This window comes from Helicoverpa armigera, chromosome 16, assembly GCF_030705265.1.
Source record: "Helicoverpa armigera isolate CAAS_96S chromosome 16, ASM3070526v1, whole genome shotgun sequence".
Classification (NCBI taxonomy): domain Eukaryota; kingdom Metazoa; phylum Arthropoda; class Insecta; order Lepidoptera; family Noctuidae; genus Helicoverpa; species Helicoverpa armigera.
The window spans coordinates 11379254-11392323 of record NC_087135.1 but is presented as its reverse complement, the minus strand read 5'-3'; the positions used below and the strand labels follow the sequence as shown (position 1 = coordinate 11392323).

The following is a 13070-nucleotide window of genomic DNA, read 5'->3' as shown; positions in this document are numbered from 1 at the left end:
ATAAACTTCCTTATGTACTCCCCTTGTCTACTTCCTTATTTACTCCCCTCATCTACTTCCTTATTTACTCCCTTTATGTACTTTCTTATAAACTTCCTTATGTACTCCCCTTATTTACTCCCTTTATGAACTTCACTAATGAATTTCCATATGTACTCCCCTTATAAACTTCCTTAGTAACTTTGACATTATGTATGAGCCATGTATGAGCTAACTGTCCGACAAACAACCGAGCGTAGCGGAACACAAACGCGAGTTTAGTGGCCACACCGCATATTGGGACATTTTAGTTCGTGTCAATAAAATCTACAGCAATTTTGTTTGAAACTAGACCAGCAACAGTATTGGGTTTAAAGTGCATCGCAATTTTACGCAAGTTTTTGCATTGTGGCTCTGTAGTGCTGTTTGTTTGTGCTATGAATATTATGAACTTCTGTCGGGTAGGTAGGCTGAAAAGTATATTATTTTTAGAAGAAACTAGCTTTGCAAGATGACAGACAGATAGACTAGTAACTAATAGAACGGAACTGCGAAATATAAATTCCCTTACTCATCTACCATCTGCTACTTTTAAGGAATGTGTGTGTATAGACTATAATTTATTATACCTACTTTAATGTACGAGCAGCGTGTCTTCAAAACGAAGACAGTTAAAACACAAAATTCCACATTTCATAACACAAATTCCTTCGTAATTGAAACTTGCAGTAGAACCGTATTACGCGACACCCATTAGGCCCACATATTTCACATAACGACCACAGCTACGCCACAGAATGTCCACATGACGACCACGCATCTTACAGTCGCTTTGTGCTAGATATTTTTTAATTAAAATTTCATATTCTGTCATGCGGCAACTAAAAGGGTTGGGTCGTGGTAGAAGACATAGTTAAGTTAGTTAATGGAGTGCTCATTTATATCAACTTATGAAACTCAGTTTCTCTGTGTTTTGGCTTAAATACGAAAAAGTTTTATAACATTATAATATACGTACTCAAAACTCAGGGTTGGAACTTATTTATTACTAGAAATCAATGTTTAAGGCAAGTTTTTTGTGATGCCTCTCTGTAACTAATTCTATTCTATCTTTGTATTTTATAGGCTAGGTATAGAAAACCTCCGTTCCAGACATTTTTTCTATGCTAACGAGTAAATCGATTTGTCTGACCAAACCTCATAAAAATAACCTTGTTTTTGCCGACTACTGCGAGATGTGAAGAGTAATATTACTAAGAAAATAACTTTTGTTTCCACCCATTGAACTTGAAAAGGGTGTAGCAAAACATGACCTATTTCTTTGGCAGCTTATCGAATCTGGAATCCTATTATTGAGGGATTTTTGTGAGAAAATTCATCAACAAACCGTAACAAGCGGTCTTCGAGAGAATTTCTTTCCATAACAGGATGAAAAGTAGGTAGCTTAAAGTCGTATTTAAGGACTTACTTCTTTCCACATAATATTTAATCTTAATCTGTTCAGCTCTTTTGACTTGAAAGCATCACAAACAGACAAAATAAATCTTCTTTAATGCGAAAGCTAGTTGGTTATTTTTGCTGAAAATGCTAAACTGATTGAAATGAAATTCTTCAAGAAGCTAAACGGTACTCTGGAGAAGATAGACTAATGTTTATCTAGTTGCAGATTGCAGTTCCCTTAATACACCAACTAAGTCGCGAGCGAAAACAGTTCATAATTTAATTAAGGCTATGATCACTTCATTGACTCATTAATCCGTGGCAAGTAAGAAAGGACCCTTGATGAATTGCCTCGGTCACTTTATTTAGTGACGTGTAGGCCTGTCCAACCTGGTGTTATATTCCTGATATAATGTGGGTATGTAACTCTATACTATGGGAAGGGAATGGGAGGATATTTATAGGACTTGAATTTTGTATAGAGATATTATAGCACGTACATTGTGGTCCTGCATTTTATCATTAAAGCAATGTGTATGTATGCTTCTTACAATTAAGAAGTATGCCGTCATGTCATGTCATTTTCACTTTGACAAAATTATGTAAGGAAAATAAACTCTTTATCATCGATCTTTATATTTCCAAAATCTGTCTTTATAATGTCTTTACATACTCAAATAATATATTTTTATATCCTAATTTATATAAAGCAAGATATTTTCGGCGCAATAAACATTTAAAATGCGACGTTACAAAGAACCAGTTGTTATCAATGTGCACAGGTGCAACGACACGGGTGTGTCAAATTATATTTTTGCTTCATCATCTTAGTATCCACCATTAAAAAATAGTACGTGGCACATAGATATAGTATGGAAGAAGAAAAAATGCTGCGCCGACTACAGTAAAAATAGGGATAAGGGCAGAAGGATGATGATGATGATGATGATGAAAAATATTACGTGGACATTAATATAGAGGTTTTGGGACTAAAGGGCAATTTACTTTAACCAGAATTTATATTTTTACAACCTTATCTGTTCATTTGCGATTGCTGATCCAATTTTGACATAATACACTGTAATGTCAAATAAGTGCATAATTAGGGTATAGAAATTAGCAGTTAATATAAGAAACATGGATAGGTTTAAAGCAATAAAATTATCTGTTACTCCATTTGTCGACAGGTCTTTAAAAACTCTGTTGACCACTCGAGATAAACAGAAACTATAAAATATCATCTTAAATGACAAGATACGAAATATTTCACAAAAAGACATGGAAATATCACGACGCTACGTGGTCTGCGGAGTAAGCAGATGCAATCGAGTGAGACGCGAACTCAGACGCATTATTCAACGTTTCAGTTTACGTGACAGAACTTAAATCTTTTGGATGGTGTATTGTAAACTAGATGTTTGGGGAGTTTTGAGGTTGATGCACTCGGATTTGAAGCTACTTTCAATTTCAGTTGAAATGTTATAAATCTGAAAGTAACTTCTGGTTGTGTGTCGTGCTTTTACGCCAAACCAACTGAACTAATGTCAATGAAAATGGGCCCACGGAAGGGTAGTCTAGACCCTGAAAAAGATATAGGCTAGTTTTTATGAGGGTAGGGGAGCTAAGTTCCTGAATTCGGAAACACGGGGAACATATAATATCGAATACAATGGAAGCCGAGCCGGAAACTTCGAACTTAGCGTACTTTTGAAAATCAATGGTGGAGCGAAGTATGTACGTCTTATTGCTAAGACGGTGACAGCAAAAGAAGTCGCCTGCCATAGCCTCACATGTACTTACACGTGACGGCTCTGAAACATATTTTTGGTCGATAAATAAAGATAATGTGACTGAAATGAAAAATTATGTTCAGATGACTTCGCAAAACTATGAATGACTTAGCGTATGGCGTGTGAACGATGAAGGAAAATCGCATTATTTGGATACTGAGTAAATATTCAGTTTGAAGAATAATGTTTTGATAAATTGTTCAAAATAGGCATAAATTGGGAGGTAATTTTAGCCTTATAAGCAGCGAATGAAAGAATCATAGGCTTTTCTTAGCAAAAGTGACAGCTTATTTTGATTGCTTTGTGATGTTTTTAACCACTTGTGTCAATAAGGAAAATAAATACTCTTCTTTATTGAATACAAGTTTAACATAACAAAAACAATTTCGTCATCATCCATAACAATTTCGATAATAAAGAAAAAGTTAAAAATAAAATTTATTCGGCATACGATATTGTAATATCAATTTATTTAATTAAACATTGATGACATCGTTAAGTACACTTTTCAGTTGTGTCGTTTAATTGGTCTGCGTGGGTGTGAGAAGGCTGTTTATTATTTGACAGATATTCGAAGAGAGAGGACACAGTCATGGGACAAATAAAGTTTAAAGTTAATGGTGTTGAATATTCAGGTAAATTATTTTATAGTCTGGATTAGTTTTTATTATTTTGAATAATTGTTCTTGTAGTTTGATTACTGAAGCAAACGCAGAGAAATTTTGAAAAAGCATTTTGAAAAACTATAGAATACAAGGATTATGTATTTTTATTATACTATACCGGGGATATAATGACGTTTTCGGCGTAGCTTATTGAATTTGGGCGAGTATTTTTGAACCGAATTCAGAGAAGGATGGATAGCATCGAATGATCTTCCTGAAGTTTTTTTCCAAAAGTGAACATTATTCCCTCATAGTCTTTTGTCAAGATATATCACAATTTAAGATATACAACCATTGTTTGCTTACTGCAAGTGTTGTTTGTAGTCCAAGACCTAACTCTGATTCCTGATCTAATCCTGTGTATCCAGTGGGTAGTGATGTTAGCTCTCACGTGACGCTGCTAGACTACCTCCGCGACCGGCTCGGCCTGCGCGGCACCAAGTACATGTGTCGTGAGGGAGGATGCGGCGCCTGCGTTGTGAGTGCACACTCACCGTCAGCTGTGCCTTGTGCTATTAACTCGGTAATTACTCCTATATTCTACGTGGGTTACCCAGTGGGTAGTGATGTGAGCTGTCGACGCTGCTAGACTACCTCCGCGACGGGCTCGGCCTCCGCGGCACCAAGTACATGTTTCGTGAGGGAAGATGTGGCGCGTGTGTTGTGAGTGCACACTCACCGTCCGCTGTGCCTTGTGCTATTAATTCGGTAATTACGTCTTTAATTTTCATCTTCATCTGTATAGTTTAGTGGCTATGGCTAAGTTGGGGTCGGTGTTTTGTGTAACTGGCTTCAGCTGACTACCAATCTTTTACATGGAGCTGATCCGTGGCTTGCCTATTTCATATTCTCAATGCGGGTAATACGAAACCTCTTAATCGTGTTAATCGGTAAAACAAGTTCGGTCTTTCGGTTCTAACTTCTAGCTACCCACTAAAGCTAAAGACATGTAAAATGATAATAGGGGCAATAATTGGGTACCTTTGAGCTAGTGTAAAGTGATTCAAATTGTTCCTTTTAAGTGTATCAAGGACCCTTTACTCCGAAGTGGCGATTACCAGTTGAAATTGAATTTCATCGTCAGCATCTTACCATCACCATTTTTATTTCTAACCACACCATTATTCACACTAGTGCATGAGACCAGTTACCTCATGCCATGGCTGGGAGATCACCACCATCGAGGGTCTGGGCAACAGACACAAGGGGTACCACAAGCTGCAGACCAAGTTAGCCGAGGACAATGGCACCCAGTGCGGGTACTGCTCACCTTCCTGGGTCATGGCTATGAACAGGTGAGAAGGATACAAGAATAGTGAAAAAAGTAGTTTTTTTTTTTATATGGCCTGTATTGTCTTCAATCCACCCATTAATATTTGTATAAGTTATAGTCGAAACCACATTTATTTATGAGTACCTAGACATACTTCTTACTTTATCGATAACGATAGTCGGTAGATATACATCTGATACTTCATACTTTATTGATACCGATAGCCGGTAGTCGGATATGAGGAGTCTACACTCCTCATTCCTTGCTGTAACTGTCAAAGTGCATAAAGTTTCCGAGTCAACTTTAAATGTAAAACTTTCAGATAGTTCGCAATTTCAGACGCAAGTCTAAACAAACTTTTAATTACCTCACCTGTATGTAAATGTATTGGATTGAATGACGTACCGGTAAATAAACTCTATTCACAGACAGCTTGTACATATTATTGTACAATAAATAGTGACATAGCATATTTGTATTGGAAACAGCTGTTCATACATTAAGTAATTACCAAAGTATGAATGAAAGTCAATATTTTTCAGAACAATTGAATAAATAGTATTACAAAAACATTTCAAAAAATAGCTTCCTACACAATTTTGAAAAGTTATTTTTCTTATCTCTAAATCAATAGAATCAATGGTGAATGAACATTATTATAAGACTTCTTATAACGAAACCAATTAAGTCATTCAAAATCACTACATTTAATTAAAAAGCTAAGAATAAATAGAATACATGAAATAAATACCATTTTTCCACAGTCTCCTTCAAACCAACCCAGACATCACAATGCTGGAAGTAGAGAAGTCACTAGGCAGTCAGACCTGCCGCTGTACTGGCTACAGACCAATCCTCGACGCCTTCAAGAGTTTCGCCAAAGACGCCCCAAGGCAGATCAGGATTCAGGACATAGAAGAACTTTCCATCTGCCAGAAGACCGGACAGAAATGTGACAGAAGTAACTGCGAAGATAAAGACTGGTGCTTCTTAGAAGAAGAAGATAGTAATATTATTGAGATAGAATTAAAAGATGATAAGCTTTGGGTACGAGTGGAAACTGTTAAAGATATATTCAAGATTTTGATTAAAGAGGGTGACGATTCTTATATGCTTGTTAGTGGGAATACTGCGAAAGGTACGTATATTTTTGTGGTTTGAAAAATAAGTCTTAACCACTTTCTTGGGTAAACAAGTAATTGTAAGTTAGTCATACAAATGCTGAGTAGACATGAAAAATAAAACAGTAAATAAGCAGCATTCAAAATACTTATTTGGCTTCTCAACTCGCAAGATAAACATTTTACATTGGCTGTGATCCCATACCTAGTAAACGCTACGAGCTTACTAGCATCTATTAAATATTTTAATTATATTATTATGACACAATATTTAAATGAATAATATTTTGCAGGAGTATACCCCATAGAAGACTATCCTCGTGTCTTGATAGACATAAGTGGAGTCCAAGAACTGAAAGGGTACACAATAGACCAGAACCTCATAGTGAACGCTGGGACCACTCTCACGGAGTTTTTGGAAATACTCAAAACAGTGGCTAACCAAGACTATTTTTCATATTTGCACAAGATTTATGATCACGTACAGAAAGTGGCGCATATTCCTGTTAGAAATGTGAGTTATGGAAACTTATAACAATCAAAATCTTGTGTGTGAACTGACGTCTCAGAAATATCCTCTATCCTTTGTTAAAATGGTTTTTGTATGCGAAATAAATCGTCTACTAGAGAAAACCTTTAGATAAACTTACAAAATTATGATTATATTCTGTTCATTTGGTAAACTGTCAAATATAGGTACATATCTATACCAGCTACATATTTCATCGAACAGTTTCAAAATGCAGAAAAATCGACCCCTATTTGTGGTAACAAAATGTTCCAGCTCGAAAATCTCTTAACAGAAGTTTGTCTTGCATTTGGCCTATTTTGTAATTTAGATCTGAGGCTATTTGAATAGCTAGGAGTCTGTGAGGTTTCTCACATGTATTATGTATGTGTAGGTGGCGTCGATTGCAGGGAACCTTATGATCAAGAATCAGAACAACTGGTTCGCGTCAGACATATTCCTGCTTCTAGAAATGGTGGGGGCGCAAGTGACTATACGTGAGTTGCTTTTGGAAATTTATTTCAGAGGAAATGAAGCACTTATTTAATGGTTACAATTGCTTGTTGAAATTCCACTTGGATTTCTATAAATTGTCATTCTGAAGAATGGTTTATTCAGTAAATCAGATTTGTGGAATACCTTACAATATTTATTTAGAGATTAAGAAAAAACTGAAATTAAGAATATGCTTATTTAGGAAGTCGATTAAAAATTGAATTTGTTTTGTTTTAGAGAACAATTTGATATTTAAAAAAACGTTGACGATGCAAGAGTTTCTCAAGACGAACATGAAGGGAAAAGTTATTCGGAATATCATGTTACCTCCTCTCAGCAATGAACATTATATTTTCACGTATAAAGTGAGTCGGTTTTATTAATTAATAGTTTAAGTAGACGGTATTTACAAGTTTTTACTTAGCTTATCTCAACTTTAATCTAGTTCGAAATTAACCTAATGAAATTATATAATATAGCACTAAAACTTTATGAGCTTAATAAGCTTTAACATAACTAATCCTCAAGAGAATAAATGTTTTAATTATGTATATAAAGTATAAACTATCCAGATAATAAAAATATGTTGAATACTGTTTACATAACTTTTCATACTAATCCAATAAGTTATCCAGTATGCAGATTTTAATGTTGGAATATAAATACACAAAAATAAAATGTTTATATAGCAATAATTAATAGCTGACCATTAATTAAAGTTGCTATTTTGGTAGATTACTACACACAATACAATTTTGTATGTAATATCTGCTGCATTTACACGGTAAAACAATTGAATCAATCAACACATATTAAGAGATCAAAGTGTATGCTGAAAGACTCAAACTAAAAAACCTTACGACGGAAGTACATATATTCAGGTTTGTCAAGAAATTCCCTAAAGGCAAGAGCTAGTCTAACAATAAACTTTATTACAGATTATGCCACGATCAGAAAACGCTCATGCATTAGTAAACGCAGGTTTCCTATATAAACTAACTACTGACAACGTAGTCACAAGCGCAAGAATAGTATATGGAGCTCTTTCACCAACTTTCATTCGAGCTACGGCCACAGAACAATTCCTGAAAGGAAAGAAGCTATTCACCAATGCGACCCTGACTTCAGCGCTGAAGATCTTGGAAGAAGAATTGGTGGTGGAGGATAATCCTCCAGAACCTTCTGTGGAGTATCGGAAGAAAGTAGCTTTAGGATTGTTTTATAAGGTAAGGATTGAGTGAAACTTTTTAGAACCGTGCCACTATAAGTATAATTCCCCAAAACTACTGAACCGATTTGAACATTTCTTTCGCTGTTGGAAAGCTACACTCTTTCCGAGTAATATAGGTTATATTTTATCTGTATTTGCTATCATTTCCATAGGAAGTGAGTGTAACAGTGGAAAAATGGCTGGTTACTTATTAGTTTGGTCTAAAATAACATTACAGAAGTAATGTGCCCCTTGCAAACGATGAAGGTCATTTATCAATGTTTATGTAGATTTGATACACTTGTGTCAACAACCTCTAAACTAGCCCACAGCAAAATAACAAACGCAAGACTTTATTTACCTAAGCAATTTTGGGAATGTGTAAAGTTATAACCAGTTACAACAAACATTAACTTATTACAAGCATTTATTTTGATTACAACATGTGCTTTGTTATTTAAAGAAAAGAATTTAATTTAAAATAATATAGCTACCAAAAGTAACAAGTGAAAGTCACATCAAATAAAATCCTTTAGATGTGATGACTGATAAGGCTGAATATGTGTGTGAAAAGAAAATATTATTTTCTTTTAAAAAGAAAATTATATTTTCTTTTAAAAATATTTCTAAAATACAGGGTTTACTGAAACTGTCGCCTGAAACAAATCTCCTCGCTCGCTACAAGTCTGGAGCCACTAGCTTGCACGACAGCCGGCCAGTGTCGCGCGCCACTCAAGTATTTGAGACGAACCAGAAAGTGTGGCCACTGAACCAGCCGATACAGAAAGTTGAAGCTTTGGTACGAAAAGAATTATTTATTTAAATGTAGCTTCAAATTGTAACTGAAAATCAACATACATATTTTTGTTTCCTATGTGTTTTAATGGGAAGAAGAAATGACGGCACAAACTCCCCAGCCTGTGTTTGTATGGTTTAAAGAACCGGCTATTAATAAAATATATACAAAAAAAATACATTATTATAGAAAATTATAAATTGGAATACATGTCCTATAAACTACTCATAACTTACATTGCTGGTCTTATATTCTTGAATTTTACATAGATTTTCTGTTTGTAGATTCAATGTGCAGGAGAAGCGTTCTACACCGAAGATTTACCCAACTTCCCTAATGAAGTATACTGTGCATTAGCACTAAGCACAGTCGCTCTTGGAGATATAGTATCCATAGATGCTAGTAAAGCTTTGGTAAGAATTTGAGGATTTTTGGTATATAGTGATATAAATGAAATGCATCTTGAATAGGTTATTTTTTCTACAGGCTCTCCCTGGTGTAATAGCATTCTACACTCCTTCACTCCACCAGACTCATTTCTGTATTCAGCCAATGAAGAAGTCTTAGCAAGTGGTACAGTCAAATATTGCAATCAGCCAATTGGCATAATTGTTGCTGATAGTCGTTACATAGCTGATAGAGCTGCTAAACTTGTCGAAGCTACTTATGCTAACGTCAAAGAACCACTTCTTGATGTCAGAGATACAGTTGATGATCCAACAAGAAGAACAGAATTTTCAAATGTTCCATCTACTGATACCGGTTCTGATGTTGAAAAAGTAATAAAAGGTGAAAATTCGATGTATGGTCAATATCATTATACTATGGAGACTTTGGTAACAGTGGTGAAACCATCTGATGAAGGGTTAGACGTGTATTGTTCAACGCAATGGATGGAAGGTGTACAGTTGATGATATCAAGAGCCTTGAGTATGAATCAAAACCAGTAAGTGTTACTACTCACATATTCACACCTTTGATGGTTTAGGTAACTAAAGAGTTGAATATAATTGTTTGAATTTTCAGAATTGATGTACACACTCGGCGAGTTGGCGGAGCGTATGGTATCAAATTGTCTCGAAGTTCACAAGGAGCCATTGCTGCTGCATTAGTCGTGAAGAAATTGAACAGACCTTGTCGATTTATTCAGTCATTGACAACTAATACGAAGGCTTTAGGCAAGAGATTGCCTTGCTGTTCAACATTTGAGGTATGGTCCTATGTATTCATATGGTCATCTGTGATTATTGATATTATATTGTCTTTCATTTCTCTATACTAGTACGTTCACTGCATCACCATTTTATCTTTTTCTTAGGCTGGCGTAGACAAAACTGGAGTTATCCAATACATCAACTACAATGTTTTTGAAGATAACGGATACAAGACAAACGAACAGTTTACTTTGCTTGGCACTGGTCAGTTTAATAACGCATACAACAGGGCTCGATGGAACTATACAAGTTACGATTCCATCACTGACACTGCTAAGAATACTTGGGCGAGAGCACCAGGTAACAATATACTTGATGGTTATTTTTTAAATGTTTGACTTAAACAGTTACATGTTTCTTATATTTTGGCATAATGTTTTCCAGGCACACTAGAGCATGTAGCAATGTCAGAATTTGTGATGGAACAAATAGCATACGAAATGAACCTCGACCCTCTTGACGTAAGAATGGCCAACCTAGACGCAGAATACACTAGTGATATGAAGGAAGTAATTGAGTATGTAACTGTACAATCAGATTATAAAAAACGTCGTGAAGCTGTAGACCTGTTTAACTCTCAAAACAGATGGAAGAAACGAGGTCTGAGATTCTCTTTCCTCAGATGGACACCAGTGGGAGGAATCAACCTTTACATTAACCTGTCAGTATACCGCGGAGATGGATCAGTAGTTATAACACATGGTGCTATAGAAATGGGACAAGGAATAAACACAAAAGCTGTACAAGTAGCAGCTTATATGCTAAATATTCCTGTTGAGAAAATTATAATTAAAGAAAACAATACAATCATAGCACCTAACTGTTCTTTATCTGGGGGAAGCATTATGAATCAGAATGTCATTTTAGGAGTAAAACGTGCTTGTCAACAGCTCCTAGATAGATTGAAGCCTGTTCGAGATGGAATGGATAATCCAACTTGGGAGGAGTTGATAACTAAAGCTTACAATGACAGCGTGGACCTACAAACTCATGGGTTTACAAGATCTGATGAAGAATATCCATTTGTTGTTTATGGGGCGACGGTAGCTGAAGTGGAATTAGATGTACTGACTGGAGAGTTTGAGTTGTTGAGAGTAGATATATGTGAGGATGCTGGACAGAGTTTAAGTCCAGAAATTGATATTGGCCAAGTAAGTATTACTGAAGCATGAGCCAGTTTAAGTGTAGCACTTAGTATTTTTTTTTGGCTCTTATGTGTGGCCTCTTGTTTGTACTTTCACTGTATTAGTTCGAGTTATTGTGTATTTTACTATATCTAAGCATATTTTTTTACCCAGGTGGAAGGTGCCTTCATGATGGGAGTCGGCTATTGGACCTGTGAACACCTGGTCTATTCTCCCAAGGGTGAGCTCCTTACTGACCGGTCCTGGAACTACCATGTGCCCTTAGCCAGGGATATTCCTCAGGACTGGCGGGTGTACTTCAGAAAGAATTCGTACAGTGCCGATTCTGTTTTCGGATCTAAATGTAAGTATACAACATTGACACAAATAATCATGACTGTTAAACTATTGCGTAGCAACCTAAATTGTAGTTAATTTGTATTTTTTTAGGCTAATCTTCATGACTGTTTTTCTGTCCTTATTAAATTCTTTTGTACCTTTTGCTATAGGTATTGGTGAGCCTCCAATATGTATGGCAGTGGTTGTAGCGTTTGCTTTGAGAGAAGCAATTACTGCAGCTAGACTGGAGTCTGGAATACCTACCACACAGTGGTTCCAAGAAGGTAGAGTATAATTGTTTAGCAATATTTCATGTTATACCTAATTCTCCCATGAATCTATTGTTGATGTCGTATGGACCATCACAGATGGACGTGAAAGAGGTATTTTGAAATGCATTGTGATAAAAGAGTTCCTATTTTCATGTTTCAGATGGTCCTTACACAGTCAATCGAAATTTTCTTCTATCAAAAACGAATTCTGCAGATTTCAAGTTCAACGAGTCTATACAATAAGTACAGAATTTCAAGTACACAAAAACCTGTAACATCGTTTTCTGTTTTGTTACTTTTTTTCTTTTATATCTGTTTACATTTTTTTACTTAGTCGTCAAACAAATAGGTTGTTTTGTTACGTTTTAGATAATAGTTTTAATTTTTTTTCACTCCTTTGTTTTTCTTTATGTGCTGATAATGCCAATTAATTTGCAATAAATTACGTTTTAAACTAAATTTTCTACTTTCTTATGTGACATCCTGTAAAGCTGAAAATCGATCTCAGTGGCGTGCACTTTGAGAGGCCTATGTCCAGCAGTGGACTGCGATAGGCTGATGATGATGATGATCCTGTAAATGGCTATTTGTATTATGGTTATGAAATATGTTTGAACAATTCAATAAACTAGCGATTGGTGGGTCTTCATCTGCGTATTATTGTGCACTAAACGTATAATAGTTACTATGCTATTCTGTAGTAACGATCCCATCCGTCTTTAAGTAAACAAAGTTACGTTTTTTTATATTTATTTCTACAAAGGTACGCAATAAAGAGAGGTAATTCTTATCATTGGTTCATTGACTCTGTAGTCTATATTATTTAGATTAGCGAATGCTAATG

At 35.5% G+C, this 13070-nt stretch overlaps 1 protein-coding gene across 1 annotated transcript; it reads left to right on the top strand.

Moving 5' to 3' along the window:
- Window positions 1–3722: 3722 nt before the first annotated feature.
- LOC110380991 (uncharacterized) lies at window positions 3723–12873 on the top strand. The gene is given in 18 exon segments (XM_064038545.1): window positions 3723–3844; window positions 4243–4397; window positions 5009–5169; window positions 5912–6285; window positions 6562–6782; window positions 7171–7273; window positions 7509–7636; window positions 8210–8497; window positions 9119–9280; window positions 9562–9690; window positions 9764–9788; window positions 9791–10223; window positions 10304–10487; window positions 10596–10791; window positions 10876–11642; window positions 11790–11979; window positions 12125–12238; window positions 12387–12873. Coding segments are annotated over 18 exon segments (3756 nt in total). The 5' UTR covers window positions 3723–3801; the 3' UTR covers window positions 12470–12873.
- The last annotated feature ends 197 nt before the right edge of the window (window positions 12874–13070 follow it).